Source organism: Nycticebus coucang, chromosome 6 (genome assembly GCF_027406575.1).
Source record: "Nycticebus coucang isolate mNycCou1 chromosome 6, mNycCou1.pri, whole genome shotgun sequence".
Classification (NCBI taxonomy): domain Eukaryota; kingdom Metazoa; phylum Chordata; class Mammalia; order Primates; family Lorisidae; genus Nycticebus; species Nycticebus coucang.
Window position 1 is genome coordinate 19,063,708 of NC_069785.1, and position 17,477 is coordinate 19,081,184.

The 17,477-nt window shown below is 37.3% G+C and overlaps 1 protein-coding gene across 6 annotated transcripts in view; it reads right to left on the reverse strand.

Moving 5' to 3' along the window:
- Positions 1 to 213: 213 nt before the first annotated feature.
- The window catches only part of BRMS1L (BRMS1 like transcriptional repressor), a 38,103-nt gene continuing 20,839 nt past the window's right edge, over positions 214 to 17,477 (reverse strand). For 5 of the 6 annotated variants that reach the window (XM_053595101.1, XM_053595105.1, XM_053595104.1 and 2 more), the window contains 6 exons: positions 10,256 to 10,352; positions 9,151 to 9,234; positions 7,858 to 7,922; positions 7,257 to 7,296; positions 4,179 to 4,326; positions 214 to 1,817 (listed from right to left, as the gene is read on the reverse strand). In XM_053595101.1, the coding sequence (XP_053451076.1) occupies positions 1,700 to 1,817; positions 4,179 to 4,326; positions 7,257 to 7,296; positions 7,858 to 7,922; positions 9,151 to 9,234; positions 10,256 to 10,352 (552 nt within the window). In that variant the 3' untranslated portion in view covers positions 214 to 1,699. The remainder of the gene's footprint in view (positions 1,818 to 4,178; positions 4,327 to 7,256; positions 7,297 to 7,857; positions 7,923 to 9,150; positions 9,235 to 10,255; positions 10,353 to 17,477) is intronic. The other variant, XM_053595102.1, reaches the window with a different exon arrangement.

Below are 17,477 nucleotides of genomic sequence, written 5' to 3' on the forward strand. Positions count from 1 at the left end.
CCCAAAGGCACTAAATCTGACCTGTATAATTCAGCTGTCTTAAACATCTTAACATACTCCAATAGAAGCTGAATTGTGATTTAGAGAAACAGAAACATTTGTGCAGCACTCCGTATCTATTGATGTAAACTGACTCAAATACTTCTTTGAAGTGGACAAGTTAAAATACTTAAAGAACTAAACACACATAAGTAATTTAAGACACTACGAGTGACACTCAAACACATCTTTTTATTATATACTAAATTTAAAAATACAAATCTTATTAAAAATGCTTATCAAACATTGTATACATAAGTACTTCAAATACTATTGGGTTATGACATTATGTACATTTGCTAAGGTTAATTAGAAACAAAGTAGCATAACTTTGCTGATAATGAATTTCAAAAGTCAAATGTTTTAAAATTTGGCAACTGTGAAGTAGTGATCTGCACAGGATGTTTGCAGAGGTAAAATAGTAAGAAAACAAACGGAATCATGCAGATTTTCCTGCCCTAAGTGTTAACAAGTAGATTTCTTCCTCACCCTCTTAAGTCTTACTGTAACAGAAATTAAAGTGCACAAGACCACCAGGAATCCTTGATTTGGTTGTACCCTAAATACAGACTACAGCCAATTGTGCTGCCATATTAAGGGTTTCCATTCTTTGTAATGTTCCTGAGGTTTGGGAAATGAATTTTGAATGTGGCTAAGGGAGGCCAACATTTACTAAATTGCACCAAATGGCCTTAAAATATAGAAATACTGAAGATAATAATATTAATTGGGGAATAGATTTAAGGGAATGATCCCTGTCTAGTAATACTTTGCCCTAGGAATAAAATTAGAATAAGGATCTAGTTTTACCTCTGGAAAACGATTACTAAAAACCTTTTTCAAAAGATCGGACCTGTACAGCAAACACCACAATATTGTCAGTTACTGTTCACTGTTTATATACTGCATCATAAATACCAGGTATAAATCCCTGCCCTTTAAAGGGTCACAAGAAATACAGGTAGAAGCAGGTTATCTTAACACTTATTTTACTAATGAACATTAAGTATAATTTGTAAAAATAGGTCACCACCATACAATCAAGGAAGAGGAGAAGGAAGCTGCTATTCTACAAAAGTGCTCCTTTTAGCTTTCAAGCCCAATAGTTTAATTTTGAGTAAAACAAGATTATAAGATAAGGCCATCAGTTCTAAATAAGCTGATAATGCCATATCATATATACATACTCACATTCATATGTTTAAATTTCAGTTCTGATTTAACACTAATGTACTGGTACAAACCATTTATAGGAAAACATTTTATCATATTTACAAACACATGATGAATAACAAACATGGAAAATTTTTTAAATTGCAGATACATGTAAATGTAGTCATAGTTCACTAAAGATAAGAAAAATTTGCATTACTTCTTTGAAAACTGAAGAAAAGTGTTTAAAAAGAAATCCCTACTATATACAGCATACGTATTGGTCATCAGACCTGGAGGCAAATAAACATAACAATCATGATTAAACTTTTATTACTGTTTCTTTTAATAATATATCAGTATGAGATCTACTTAGAGTACTACCTACAAATACATATGCTCTCATAATTCATTGAGAATATTAAGTTATTGAATACATTTTTACTCTCATGACACATCACACTTGGTAACACTAATAAGGTAGATTTAGTTAACACTTAAATCATGATTATGAATGTTTAATTGAATATTTTCCTTTCTGTAGCTGTGAAATGTAAAGCTTAGATTTGCTTCCATCAGGCCTCTTAAACCAAACTTCATCATGGTTAATTGTTGTAATTACAGCACTAAAAGGGGGGGGAAAAAGAGTGAATGAGTGAATTACAATATGCCTTCTCAATTCATTTTAGATTACTAGCTATAAAACCAAACTAATGTGGACTAGAACAGTACATTCAGCATTCATTTTACCAGAATGTTGCACTATTAGCAAGGCTATAAAAAATACCACATTCAGGGCGGCGCCTGTGGCTCAGTTGGTGGGGCGCCGGCCCCATGTGCCGAGGGTGGCGGGTTCAAACCCAGCCCCGGCCAAACTGCAACCAAAAAATAGCCGGGCGTTGTGGCGGGCGCCTGTGGTCCCAGCTACTCGGGAGGCTGAGGCAAGAGAATCGCTTAAGCCCAGGAGTTGGAGGTTGCTGTGAGCTGTGTGAGGCCACGGCACTCTACCGAGGGCCATAAAGTGAGACTCTGTCTCTACAAAAAAAAAAAAAATAAATAAAAAAAAAAAAAAAAAAAAAAAATACCACATTCAAGCAATACTTGGTAAATCATCTTTTTTTCTTTTTGCAGTATTTTTTTTTTTTTTTGGCCGGGGCTGGGTTTGAACCTGCCACCTAGCCACAGGTGCCACCCAATAAATCATCTTTTTTAACAGAGTTGGTAAAATTCATCATTCCAACTCCATCCCCACTCCATCCCCCCAAAAGAGAGTGGAGGTAAAAACACTACTCGTGTGGTGTCACATACCCTACTCAGGTCAGCCTTGGCTGCAGGGAATCTTTCAAATACTAATCCTTAATTTCCAGTGTCGAACCATCTATGGTACAAAAAATTTTTTTATACTGCTAGTCTTTACTTGGAAATTTTTTAAAATAGATTTGTGTTTTATCCTTTTATGCTATTTCATCTTTCCTCTCTTTTTAAATCATATTTAGGGGTTTTTTTGTTTTTGTTTTTAGAGTGCAGATAGAGTGGTATAATCATAGCTCACAGCAACCTCAAACTCCTGGGTTCAAGCAATCCTCCTGCCTCGCCGCCACCCCACACTCTCTACTGCAGTAGCTGGGACTATAGATGCCTACCACAACGCCAGCTAATTTTTTCTGGTTTGGGTAGAGATGGGGTCATTCTTGCTCAGGCTGGTCAAGGGATCCTCCCCCTCAGCCTCCCAGAGTGTTAGAATTACAGACATAAGCTACCACAATGGGGCCCACTTTTATGTTAAGTGGTAGTAAAATATTTCAAAAGCAATAAAATGAAGAGAAGAATCCAGGAATACCATATGTAACTTAGTAATCAGCTCAAAGAAGTTCAATGAGAAAGTTACTGTACACAATATTCCTGGAATTCTAAAAGTTTAAAGATGAAGGTTATTACTCTAGGAATTAAATTTTTTTTTTTTTTTTTTTTTTTATTGTTGGGGTTCATTGAGGGTACAATAAGCCAGTTACACTGATTGCAATTGTTAGGTAAAGTCCCTCTTGCAATCATTAAATCTTAAACTACTGAAAGAACAAAAGGTGATTAACAAATTTTCATTTCTTTTTTCGTTATACCTCTCAGCATGAAAGGCAAACAATATTTTCAAAAGGCCACAACCAGATAAAATGTATAAGGTTATATAAATAATTATATAAACTTCATTTAAGCCTAGACAGATTATTGAGATTTTTATTTATTTATTTATTTTTAAGAGAGAGTCTCACTGTCACCCTTAGTAGAGTGCCATGGCGTCACAGCTCACAGCAACCCCCAACTCTTCTTGGGCTTAAGCAATTCTCTTGCCTCAGCCTTCCGAGTAGTTGGGACTACAGGCACCCGCCACAACGCCTGGCTATTTTTTGTTGCAGTTGCCAACAAAACCCTCAGTATATGGGGCCAGCGCCCTACCCACTGAGCCACAGACGCCGCCCAATTATTGAGACTTTTAAAAGATAGTTTTCAGTTTTCAAACTACATTTAATTACTATTACTCTTAAGGTTTTCATTAATTTTTCATTTCTTTCCTAGTAAAATTGATACAAATTCTTTTTATCTGAAATACTGTTACACACCCAAAAAAGTTAAGGATTACTAAATCCATCAAAAATTCATAACAGTCTGGTTTGAAGATCATTATTATCAAGATCACAACAATTTGCCTACTATAAGAATTAACAAAAAGGATCAGTTAACTGGCTAAATAATCTCAACATCTCTACTTGTGTTAATGTGTGTTCACGAACTTAATATGAAGACTGGTATATAAATATTAGCACTATTGTACACCCATAACCAAGTCATAAGTCAAGTGAAAAAAGGATCTACAGGCCACTAAGGATGTATTATGATTATGAATGTACTATGAAGGGAGCAAATATTTTATTGACAATAATGTTGTAATCTATAATACTAAGCAACATTATAATAATAAAGGTTCTTTTTACCTTGTAGGACACTCATCTTTTTTATCAATACATATTGTTTGTCCGCGTATATACCATTCACCATCATAATATAGTCTTCCCTCTTCAGATCTAGCACTGTGCAGATGTTTTTCCAGTTTCACGGGTGCTAAAGGGATCAGTTCAAAAACTGTTATATTAATAAGACATTGTCAGAAGAACACCAATCCATGAACACATATTAAAAAAACACTAAAAATACTTCTTAAATAACCTAAAGCCAAATAAAAATAAAATAATTTGATCTCTTACATGTTTCTATATAATTCGCTAAGTTTTTAAGATAACTACTGAAAAAAACTACATAATGAACAAGAAATAATCAGTTTAACGAGAAAGTGACAGAAGGAGAAGCAGGTACAGTGTCAATTTCTACTACTAATTTTAAGCAGTAGTAAAAAAACCAATTAGTGTTTGTGTGTGTGTGTATATATATATATATATATATTTTTTTTTTTTTTTTTTTGTAGAGACAGAGTCTCACTTTATGGCCCTCGGTAGAGTGCTGTGGCCTCACACAGCTCACAGCAACCTCCAACTCCTGGGCTTAAGCGATCCTCCTGCCTCAGCCTCCTGAGTAGCTGGGACCACAGGTGCCCGCCACAACGCCCGGCTATTTTTTGGTTGCAGTTTGGCCAGGACGGGTTTGAACCCGCCACCCTCGGTATATGGGGCCGGCACCCTACGGACTGAGCCACAGGTGCCGCCCTTTTTTTTTTTAAGACAGTCTCACTATGTCACCCCAGGTAGAACGCCGTGGTGTCACAGCTCACAGCAACCTCAAACTCTTGGGCTTAAGCGATTCTCTATAGGTTCCCAAGTAGCTGGGACTACAGGCACAGCGCCTGGCTGTATTTCTTGCTGCTGCTGTTGTTGTTCTCGTTGTTCAGCAGGCCCTGCATGGGTTCAAACCCTCCAGCCTCAGTGCAGGTGGCAGGTGCCCTAACCACTGAGCTACAGGCACCAAGCCAATCAATTAGTATATTGACACTGAAAATTATATATTTTGTATTTTCTCCCCTATAGCCATCTGATACTTTAAATGAAGCACAGTTTAACATATATTTCTTTTTTTTTTTTTTTTTGTAGAGACAGAGTCTCACTTTATGGCCCTCGGTAGAGTGCCGTGGCCTCACACAGCTCACAGCAACCTCCAACTCCTGGGCTTAAGAGATTCTCTTGCCTCAGCCTCCCGAGTAGCTGGGACTACAGGCTCCCGCCACAACGCCTGGCTATTTTTTTTTTGGTTGCAGTTTGGCCGGGGCCGGGTTTGAACCCGCCACCCTCGGTATATGGGGCCGGCGCCCTACTCACTGAGCCACAGGCGCCGCCCAGTTTAACATATATTTCAAGGTTCCCCAGGACTTTAATTCTAATGTTCTAAGTAGAACTTCCATTTCTAAATCCCAGAAATGGTTTGACGTTAGTCAGATAAACGCATGCAGGGGAAAAAAATTCTTCCCGAAAACATACTGTCAAAAGTACACCATGAAGTAGGCACTTCATAATTAAAATGTCACCTCCTGAGAGCGGTCTTCCCAAACCACCCTACCTACTCCTCAGTTAACTGTATCACAACTAGATAGTTCCTTCATAGCAGTTATCATTTGTAACTATCTCCTTAATTATTAGTTTAAATATCTATGATTCCACCTCCCCTAAAGAGGTTCCAGGAGGTCCATCTCTCTCCCTCTTGTATTCCCAGACCACACAATAGAGACAAAAAATGCCTGTTATGTAGAAAGAGTTCAATAAGTATTCACTCATTCATCTATTCAACAAATATTGTCTGAGTACTTCCTATAGACAAGCAATGGTGCTAGGAAAAAAAAAAAAACATGACTGAAAGAGATAGGGTTCTAGCCTTTGTGGAGCTTACAATTCATCAGGAGACAAACAAGTGAACAATAAACTAAAAAGTACAAATTGAGGTAAGTGCTATGAATACAACTAATAGGAGACAATACTGAAGATAACAAGGGTGGGAGACCCATTCCTATAGGTAACGAGAGTCTTTAAAGGAGTCTATGACTCAAAAATGTTAAGAAACACTCCCTAGAGATTAAGGCAGTTGCTCTGGCACTTAATTCCCAAGGGCAGAAATTTTGTATAATACTGCTGCAATTTCCTGATAAACTTTAAAGGAATTCATGGATTAAAAATAAAAATGTAAATTGATTTCTTACAGATTACTTTACCTATTAGAATATGACTAGAAATTCTTTTTCTAAGTATAGTAGAAGCTGACCACTCAAGGGACTGTAACAAACTGGGCAACATATGAAGGTGGAACTACGCCTATTGTACTAGTAACTTCGTAAATGTCCAGTCTATGAAAATTAGCCCAACTTAAGGAAGTGGTCAATGTAGGGAAGTAGTCAACTATGGAGGTTCTACTGTATTTAATAGATGTTTGCTTTTTTTTTTTTAATCTAGCCTCATTATCCTCAGAAGGATTAGGAAATCCCATCTCTAGTGAAAAGAAGGCAGAAACAGAGAAAGTTATCCTAGGCACTAATGTCTATCATGACTTTGACAGTGATTTTAAACTTTCAAAAAAATAAAGGAAGTATATGTAATTTGACATGAATTTTACTATGGCATATCAAAATGTGCAAATGTTAGTGGTAGGTAAATCCCTTTCATGAACTCCACTGTCAGCATTGTAATCTCTCTCCTCAGAAAATGCACACACATAAGAAATTCTGCATACAATTTCAGAGGACTCACGGACCCTTTGAAGCCAATCCATGAATTCTACACAGCTCCTCTATAGAATTACTGGACCCATATTAAATTCAGAGTAAATACTTTTTGAGTTACTAGTCCATTATTAGCAGTAGCAACTGTGGTAGAACATAAAAGAATTACACTGCATCCAGAAATTTTGAAACTTTTACATAGAACAAATGACTCCAGAAGAATTCCTTATAATTACAGACTGTTCATTGATAAAATTAAACCATTGATGGGGGAGCTCTGTAGTATTTAGTGATTTAACAACCCTGATTCAACAGGTCTCCACAGACAATACTTCTCAACTCAGATTAAATGACTTACGTTCTGTTTTCACTCTGTGTGGACCCAGTGTAGCCATAGCCTTAATTTTAAAAAAAGGAAAAAGAAAGTTGTCTGAATTCACACTGAAAATTTATTTTGATATCTACTTAATATGCACAACGCTACTAATCAGCGCAATAACAAATACAGCAAAATACTAGCTGCTCTAATAAATTTTTAATGTCTAAGACCATAAAGAATATACATAAAGAATAATAATTTCTCCTAGAGATAATCTTTAACCCTCAACTAAGTTTCTAAAAATAGAAAAATTTAATGAGAAGCTGACCACCCAAGGGATTATAACAAACTGGTCAACATGCAGAGGTGGTCAACATAAGAAACTAGGTCTACTGTACTGATATGTACATGTGGTGCATGTCCAGTCTATGAAAATTAGGCCAACTAAATCTTTAATTTTAATTCTTAAGATATTCTTACAGTCCACCATTATCTGTAATAGTATTAACTGCCTTAGGGAAAAAATGCTGTAAAAGCAAGGCATATTTATAATAATATTTTGATAAACTAATGAAAAACCATGGAATTTAAAAAGTAAACCATAAAAAAATACTTGTGTTTCATTGCTTTTTAATCATACCTTCCTTATTGTTGTCCAGTCTTCAAGAATATCAAGATCCTGTAGCATATAAACTATATATGGACGTTGAAAAGTCAAGGTCAATTTAGCTCTAATATCATGTTTTGAATTATATTTACAAAGTTCTAGTTTTCAGACAATAGAACAATAATTATTCCGACTTCAAATTATTCTTCAAGACATGTAGTAGCAGGATAAATAGATTTTAGTACTTCTAATACTTTTAATACTTCTAAGCACATACCCTTGATTCCAGGTATCATTCATTATAAGATATACCACCAACCTAACTACTGTTTTTAAGGTAAAGGGAAGAAAAAACAGGATATCATAAGGAATGCCCAGCTTGAGTGCATGCATTAATTCACACTCCAACTTCAGAAACACTAAAAAAAATTGTTAAAAGTATACATGAGAATTAAACAATCATGCTCTTGTGAATTATACAGCCATAATTTTCAAAACCAAATTTCTTCAGCCTTTCCTTCTCTCATCTAAACTATATCCTCTACTGTGGAGAGTGGGTTGTGAGAGGGCAGGGCCCTCACAGCCTGGGGAACATTCAGGGAATGAACCCCCAACTGCTTCTGCCCAGTTCCCAAAACAGCCATATTCCCTTCTTCATGCTCCCTCTGCCAAAAGTCATGTAGCTCTTTCTTTGTCTAGTTAACTATGTAGAGATAATTGTGATCTTTGCATTCTTACTTCTTGTCATACGCTAACGAAGTTAAGCAGAAACCACTAAGTCACACAGTTCCTCCTTTGTTTTGTTAACTATGCAGAAATCCTTTCCTGTGGCCTCTCCCTTCTTGTCATATGTTAATGAAGTTGAGTAGAAACCATTAACAAGATGATTTGTCTTTATTCAAGTCATTTAATCTTCTGATCATACTGCAAGACCAAGAGTATGTCTTTTGTTTATGCTATTTCTCCATTTTGTCTGTGCTCCTTCCCCCTGGACAACCCTGTACAGATACTACAAAATAAAGCTGATTTTGTGCTTTGGTGCTGGCTGCAGTCATCAGCTCTGTCAGACCTCCCGATACCATCCTTTGTCTCCGTGTCTTCTTTTATGCTGTATTTTTCTCAGTCCCCACCAATTCTACTCTGGTTTGCTCCCCTTCCCCGCATTGGTTTGCGACACTCTATTTTCAATTAGTTTTATAAATCATTTTTTGTTTATTACAGGGTCATGTAAACAAAGTTAATGTGTAAAAATAAAAGTTACAAAGTTATACATGATGCAAAAATGTACATCAAGGGAAAAAACCCAGAAAATTTGGAAAAGGATATCTGAAACAACAACAGGCTTTTTTTTATCAGGACTGAAAGGATCCTTCCTCTTTTTTCTTGACTGAAGCTCATCATTCCACAGCTCTGGCAGGTAAATAACAATTTAGTATTAGCTGATTTCTGGTGATCAAAGGAGGAAAAAAGACTGTAATCTTACAATGGCTATTTAGTTATATATAAAACTCTACAAAACTTCATCAGTAGCTATGTATTATACATTAGACTGCATATAATTTCATGAGTAGTTAAAGGTTCATAAATTTTCCTCTGTCTTTATTAAAGCAAAAATCAAGGTGGCACTTAAGGACTAAGAATTGGTAAGCATATGCCAGGTACTTTGTAAAATACACATTGCAAACATTATCTCACCTAATCTCCAACGATATCCCTTCAGTAGACAGTATTATTACTTCCCTTTGATAGACAAGGAGACTAATTTAGAAAAGTTAAGTAAATATCCACAGTCACCCCAGTAGTAGTTGAGAGGACACTGGCTTTAGAACTCAGCTTGTCTGACTCCACTATGCCTACTCTGTACCAAAGAAATAAAATTTATAACAGATAATACTATTCAAGAACTCTAAGATAACCTAGTAAACTTCCTATCCGAAGTAGAAAACCTCTCTATAATACCCCTGAAAAAGCCAACTGCATATTGGACTGATCTAATTATTAATAAGTTTCTCCTTTTTCTGAGACAAAAATCTACTTCCTATAACACCTAGCAATTTGCTGCAGCTAGTCTGATGCCAAAGAGAAAAGGGTATTATTCCTTCTTCTGTATGACAGTCTTTCAAGACTTAGAGGAAAAAGTATCTACTACAACTGTCTTCCAATACTATTCTTACAGTAGGTTCCTATCATCCTCCTATTTTATCCCTTCTCTTGTGCTCTATTTTTTACATCTTTCTAAAATGTGAGTTCAAATTAAAGTAATGATCACAATCATACCAAATCCTTTAGAAGCTTTCCCTTTTCCCTCTTGTTGGGACACTTCATTACTTCATTTATATAGTATTAGTATTACACTAAGATGTTATGAGACACTACAGGAAGCTGAAGGTCTCATGTCACTCAAGCATCATAATTACATCATTCCCCTTACCTGACGTAATATCAATGCTGTGCCTATCCTCTTCCAGCCTTCGTATCTTCTCCTCTAGTTCACTCTGTACTGTATCATACAATAAAAGCTTTTCACTCTGAAAAGAAGACAGATTATACTTAACAAGAAAGAAAAAATATTGGTATATCTTATACTAAGAATATCAATAAAGTACCATTAAAGTATATCAATACCATTAAAGTACTTTAATACATGGTGCTTTTGTTTGCTTTCTCACTTCAACTTAAAAATTTTAAAAGAGAAATAGCAAATATATTTTAAAAAACTAGAAAATATAGAAACTGAATATAGATTTAACTACATGCAATTTCATTCTGTATAAGAACATCTAAATTGGCTCAGTGCCCATAGCTCAGTGGTTAGGGCACTGGCCACATACAGCGGGGCTGGAGGGTTCAAACCTGGTCCAGACATGCTAAACAACAAAGACAACTACAACAAAAAAAATAGCCAGGCATTATGGCGAGCACCTGTAGTCCCAGCTACTCGGGAGGCTGAGGCAAGGAATCACTTTAGCCCAAGAGTTTGAGGTTGCTGTGAGCTGTGATTCTAGAGCACTCTACCAAGGGCGACAAAGTGAGACTCTGTCTCAAAAAAGAAAAAAAAGACCATAAACATTTGGCTGGCATGGTGGCTCACACCTGTAATCCTAGCACTCTGGGAGGCCAAGGTGGGAAGATCCCTTGAGCTCAGGAGTTCAAGACCAGCCTGAGCAAAAGTGAGACCCTAACTCTACTAAGAATACAAAAAAGTAGCCAGGCGTTGTGGCAGGAGCCTGTAATCCCAACTACTTGGGAGGCTGAGGCAGAAGGATCGCTTGGGCCCAGAAGTTTCAGGTTGCTGTGAGCTAGGCTGAGGCCATGGCACTCTAGCCTGGGGCAACAGAGTTAGATGCTGTCTCAAAAAAAACGGAGAAGAAAAAGAACATAAACATTTAACTAGTGTATTCTCTTTCCCTCCTATTGATAAATTTTCCCTAGGCCATGTAAAAATTCTAAAATAAACCCACCCTTTATGATTAAAAAAAAGCCACAATGAGACTGAAATGTTTGAAACTTTGAAGGCAAGTCTAAAGCAACTCTAAAGATGTGAAAGGTATACTTTAAAGTATACAGGTAGGCGGCACCCATAGGTCAGTGGTTAGGGTGCCAAACACATACACTGAGGCTAGTGGGGTTTAACCCAGACTGGGCCTGCTAAACAAACAAACAACAACAACAAAAAAATAGCCGGGCATTGTGGCAGGCACCTGTAGTGCCAGCTACTTGGGAGGCTGAGGCAAGAGAATCACTTAAGCCCAAGGAAGAGTTTGAGGTTGCTGTGAGGTGTGACACCATGGCACTCCAACGAGAGCGACAAAGTGAGACTCCATCTCAAGAAAACAAATCAAAAAAGAAAGTATACAGGTAGAAGCACTTTGCAGGGCACGGTGGCTCATGCCTATATCCTAGCAGTCTGAGAAGCCCCGGCAGGTTGCCTGAGCTCAGGAGTTCAAGACCAGCCTGAGAAAGAGCAAGACCCACCCCACCCCTGTCTCTAAAAAAAAATAGCTGGGCATTTTGTGGCAGGCGACTGTTTCAGCTATTCAGGAGGCAAAGGTAAGAGAATTGCTTGGCCCCAAAAGTTTGAAGTTGCTGTGAGCTATGACACCATAGCGCTCTACCAAGGGCAACACAGTGAGGCTCTGTCTCAAAAAAAAAAAAACAAGAAAAAGAAAAAGAAGAAGAAGAAGTAACTTGAATATATTCTCATTTGTATTCGTTTCGCTATTTTTATTTTTCTCTACCAAAGGCAACAAAGTGAGATGCTGCCTCAAAAAAATTAAAATTAAAATGTAAATTTAAAAATCCTCATATAGTTGAAAATTTATCACAGATCTCAAACTTATTTTGACTTTTCTTGAGTCCGTTAGGAAATATGCTTTTTATCTTGCTGAATACTCAGGCTTTGTGAAAAATCACTAAGGTGACACATGTTTGGCTTAATTAAAAAAAACAAAAACAGCCATTAGGAGGCTTTTAGCGATCTCTTGCAATCTCTGAAAAGAATGAGTACAGAGAAAACTAACTATAAATGAAGCAATTATAAATTCCAACATTTTTTAAGAAGTCCAAGAACAGAAGTTTTAAGCACAGTGTAAATCTTGGCTCAGTGAACAATATCTATAATGAAAACAAAAACTTGAATATAATAATTTTAGAAGAGTGGGATAGAGGAATCCTCAGCTTCCATAATAAAAAATCAATAGATAATATCTAAAACTGCTATCATTAAGAAAAAGAGGGTAAATTCCAGAAGCAATAGGTAAAAGAGTTAAATGGATAACTGCCACTGGGATACAGAATTTAAAGGATAGGGGACTACTGTTTTTCATTACAAGCCTGTGCCTTTAAAAACATATATATATACATTACCTGCTAAAAACAAAAATAATATTTAGAACCATAGCATGCTCATGAAATACAGTATGTTTGTGAAATGCTGCTTGAAAATAAGTTAGGATATAAAATAGTACATACACAATCATACCACCTATGTTTTAAAATATCTACAAACATACACACACTTATAACAATGATTACCTCTGGTCGGTGACTATGCTTGATTTGCTTGATTTTAGTTCCTTCTTTAGACTTACTTCTCAAGTTTTCTCAATAGATACTTACTAATGTTATCATCAACAATCAATAGATCAGAGCCTTGAATAGCTAGCTCTTACCTATCTTCTCAAGAACTGGAATCCAAATCCTGAAGGCCCCTTGCTACTACCTGCTGTTAGATCTTGATACTCATCTCAGGTCCTGTGGTGAGGGTTAGTGAACAAGTACAGTCTCTCTGGTCCTGGCTCCTCCTCTCTACCTGCCTGTCTGTTGCTAAACAAATGTTTATTTCAACAATTGGCAGGGTCTCTCCCTTCTTTCCACTTTCTTTACCTCTCAGAGGTATTTCTATATGAGTTAAATGTAAGAATAAGCAGATAAAAAGCTTTGAATAACAAAGTTCAGATTTGTTGGTAAACTGCATAAATGATGTTAAAAAATCAAAGAATTTCAATCCTGGTTCTGCTGTTCATTAACGTATGTCCCGGACCCTGGGCAAATTATTCAACTTTTTTTCTTTTGCCATGCAGAAACTTTTACTTATTATTTTTTTTATTGTTTGGGATTCATTGAGGGTACAAAGAATTAGGTTACGTTGATTGCACTTGTTAGATTAGTCCACCTTATAATTGTGTCCAGCTCCTAGGTGGTGTGCCATATACCGTGACTCCCCATCTGCCTCCCTCCTCCCCTCTTCCCACTTACTCATCCCCCCCCCCCTTATATAAGCTCATCTACTGCCTTCAAATTAGAATTGCGTACATTGGATTCTTGCTTCTCCATTCTTTGGATGCTTTACTAAGAAGAATGGGTTCCACCTCTATCCAGGTTAATACAAAAGTTGTAAAGTCAGGGCGGTGCCTGTGGCTCAGTCTGTAAGGTGCCGGCCCCATATACCGAGGGTGGCAGGTTCAAACCCGGCCCCAGCTGAAATGCAACAAAAAAATAGCTGGGCGTTGTGGCGGGTGCCTGTAATCCCAGCTACTCGGGAGGCTGAGGCAAGAGAATCGCTTAAGCCCAGGAGTTGGAGGTTGCTGTGAGCTGTGTGATGCCATGGCACTCTACCGAGGGCCATAAAGTAAAACTCTGTCTCTACAAAAAAAAAAAAAAAAAAAAAAAGTTGTAAAGTCTCCATCTTTTTAATGGCCGAATAGTATTCCATAATCTGCATATACCACAGTTTGTTAATCCATTCCTGGGTTGTGGAGCATTTAGGCTGTTTCCACATTTTGGTGATTGTAAACTCAGCTGCGATAAACAGCTAGTTTAGTGCAAATGTCCTTACGATAAAAGGATTTTTTTTCTTCCTGGTAGATGCCTAGTAATGGGATTGCAGGATCAAATGGGAGGTCTAATCTGAGTCCTTTGAGGATTCTCCATACTTCCTTCCAAAAAGGCCGTATTAGTTTGCAGTCCCACCAGCAGTATAAAAGTGTTCCCTTCTCTCCACATCCATGTCAGCATCTGCAATTTTGAGACTTTTTCATGTGGGCCATTCTCACTGGGGTTAGGTGATAGCTCAGGGTTGTTTTGATTTGCATTTCTCTGATGATTAGTGATGATGAGCAATTTTTGTGTATTTGTTAGCCATTTGTCTTCTTTAAAGAAGGTTCTATTCATGTCTCTTGCCTATGGGATGGTTGGCTCTTTTTTTGTTGATTAATTTGAGTTCTCTATAGATCCTAGTTATCAAGTTTTGTCTAATTCAGAATATGCAAGTATCTTTTCCCATTCTGAAGGTTGTCTGTTTGCTTTGGTAATTGTTTCCTGAGCTGCACAGAAGCTTTTCAGTTTAATTAAGTCCCATTTGTTTATTTATGTTATTGTTGCAATTGCCACAAAGTCTTTTTCATAAAATCTTTCCCCAGGATGGGATCTTCAAGCGTCTTCCCCACACTTTCCTTGAGGATTTTTATTGTTTCATGCTTTAGATTCATCTTGCATCAATCTTTTATTCATCTTGCATCAATTTTTGTAAGTAGTAAGAGGTGCAGGTCCAGGTTCTGTCATTTACATGTGCTTATCCAGTTCTCCCAGCACCATTTATTGAATAGGTATTCTCTTCTCCAGTGTATGTTCTTGTTTGGTATCAAAGATCAGGTGGCTGTAAGATGTTAGTTTCATCTCATCGTTTTCCATTCGGTTCCAAATGTCAATGTCTCTATTTTTGTGCCAATACCATGCTGTTTTGATCACTGTGGCCTTGTATTATAGCTGAAAGTCTGGTGGGATGATGCCCCTGGCTTTGTTTTTATTACTAAGAATTGCCTTGGCTATACAGGATTTCTTATGGTACCAAACAAAACAAAGAATTATTTTTTCCAATTCTTTTTTTGTTGTTGTTGTAGAGACAGAGTCTCACTGTACCGCCCTCGGGTAGAGTGCCGTGGCGTCACACGGCTCACAGCAACCTCTAACTCTTGGGCTTACGCCATTCTCTTGCCTCAGCCTTCCGAGCAGCTGGGACTATAGGCGCCCGCCACAACGTCCGGCTATTTTGTTGTTGTTGTTGTTGCAGTTTGGCCGGGGCTGGGTTTGAACCTGCCACCCTTGGCATATGGGGCCGGTGCCCTACTCACTGAACCACAGGCGCCGCCCCTCCAATTCTTGAAAGTATAATGATGGTATTTTAATGGGGATTGCAATGAATCTATAGATTGCTTTGGGTGTACAGACATTTTCACATTGATTCTTCTCAGCCAGGAGCATGGTATGTTTTTCCATTTGTTAATATCTTATGCAATTTCTTTTCTTAGGGTTTCATAATTTTCTTTGTAGAGTACTTCACCTCTTTTGTTAGGCATATTCCTAGGTATTTCATTTTCTTCTTTTTTTTTTGAAACTACCATCAAGGGAATTGCATCCTTGATTAGCTTCTTATCTTGGCTGTTATCCGCGTATACAAATTCTACTGATTTATGGACATTGATTCTGTATCTGTTGCTGTATTTTTTGATCATTTCCAGGAATCTTGTGGTTGAGTCTTTGGGGTTCTCTATGTATAAGATCATACCATCTTGTAAGTATCTCTAAGTATAAAATCATATCTTGATTTTGTGAATGGGTTAACAAAAACCAGTTAAGAGAAGTTGAGTGACAGGGTTCTCTAAGTATACGATCTTATCATCAGCAAAGAGCAAGACTTTGACCTCCTCTGCTCCCATTTGTATGCCCTTTATTTTCTTTTCTTGCCAGATTGTATTGGCTAGAACTTCCACCACTATGTTGAGTAGTGGCGAGAAGACAAACTTGTCTGGTTCTAAGTGGAAAAGCTTTCAGTTTTTTCCACTTAGAGAAAAAGATCTGGGTTTGCCGTAGAAGGCTCCATCAGATTAAGAAATGTGCCACCAATGCTTATATTCTTATGTGTTCTAATTAGAAAAGGGTGCTGAATTTTATTGAATTCTTTTTCTGCATCTATTGAAAGGATCATAAGGTCTTTGTGTTTTTTATTCTGTTGATATGATGAGTTTCATTTATTGACTTGCATATGTTCAACCAGTCTTAAATCCCTGGGATGAAACCTACTTGATTGTGATGAATGATTTTTTTTTTTTAATTTAAAGACTTTATTTTTTTATTTTTATTTTTATTTGGTTGCAGTTTTGGCCAGAGCTGGGTTTGAACCTGCCACCCTCGGCACATGTGGTCGGTGCCCTACTCTCACTGAGCCACAGGCGCCGCCCATGAATGATTTTTTTAATGTGTAGCTGTAGTTTACTGGCTAGGATTTTATTGAGAATTTTTGCATCTATATTCATTAGTAAAATTGGTCTGAAGTTCTCCTTTTTAGTTGGGTCTTTTCCTGGTTTTTGGTATCAAGGTGATGTTCGCTTTGTAGAACGTGTTGAGGAAGATTCCCTCCTTCTCAATTTTTTTGAGATAATTTCTGCAGTGCAGGTATAAGCTCTTCATTGAAGGTTTGACAGAATTCTAGTGTGAAGCCATCTGGATCAGGGCATTTTTTTTGTTGGGAGATTTTATTGTTTCTTTGGTCTCAATTCTTGAAATTACTCTGTTCAACAGATCTATTTCTTCTTGATTAAGTCTAGAGAAAGGGGCTCGGCGCCTGTGGCTCAGGCAGCTAAGGCGCCAGCCACATACATCTGAGCTAGCGGGTTTGAATCCAGCCCTGGCCCAACAAACAATGACGGCTGCAACCAAAAATATAGTTGGGTGTTGTGGCAGGCGCCTGTAGTCCCAGCTACTTGGGAGGCGGAGAAGGGAGAATCACTTGAGCCCAGGAGTTGGAGGTTGCTGTGAGCTGTGACGCCACAGCACTGTACCCAGGGCGACAGCTTGAGGCTCTTCTCAAAAAAAAAAAAAGTCTAGAGAAAGGGTGTGATTCCAGGTATTGATCCATTTCCTCTACATTGTCAAATTTCTGGACATAGAGTTTTTTGTAGTACTCAGAGATGATCTTTTGTATCTCTATGGCATCTGTTGTTATTTCCCTTTTATTGTTTCCATTAAGGTTGTTAGATATTTTACTTTTCTGTTTCTACCTAATTGAGCCAAAGGTTTATCAATTTTATTTATTTTCCAAAACCAACTTTTTGTTTCATTAATTTTCTGAATGATTCTTTTGTTTTCAATTTCAT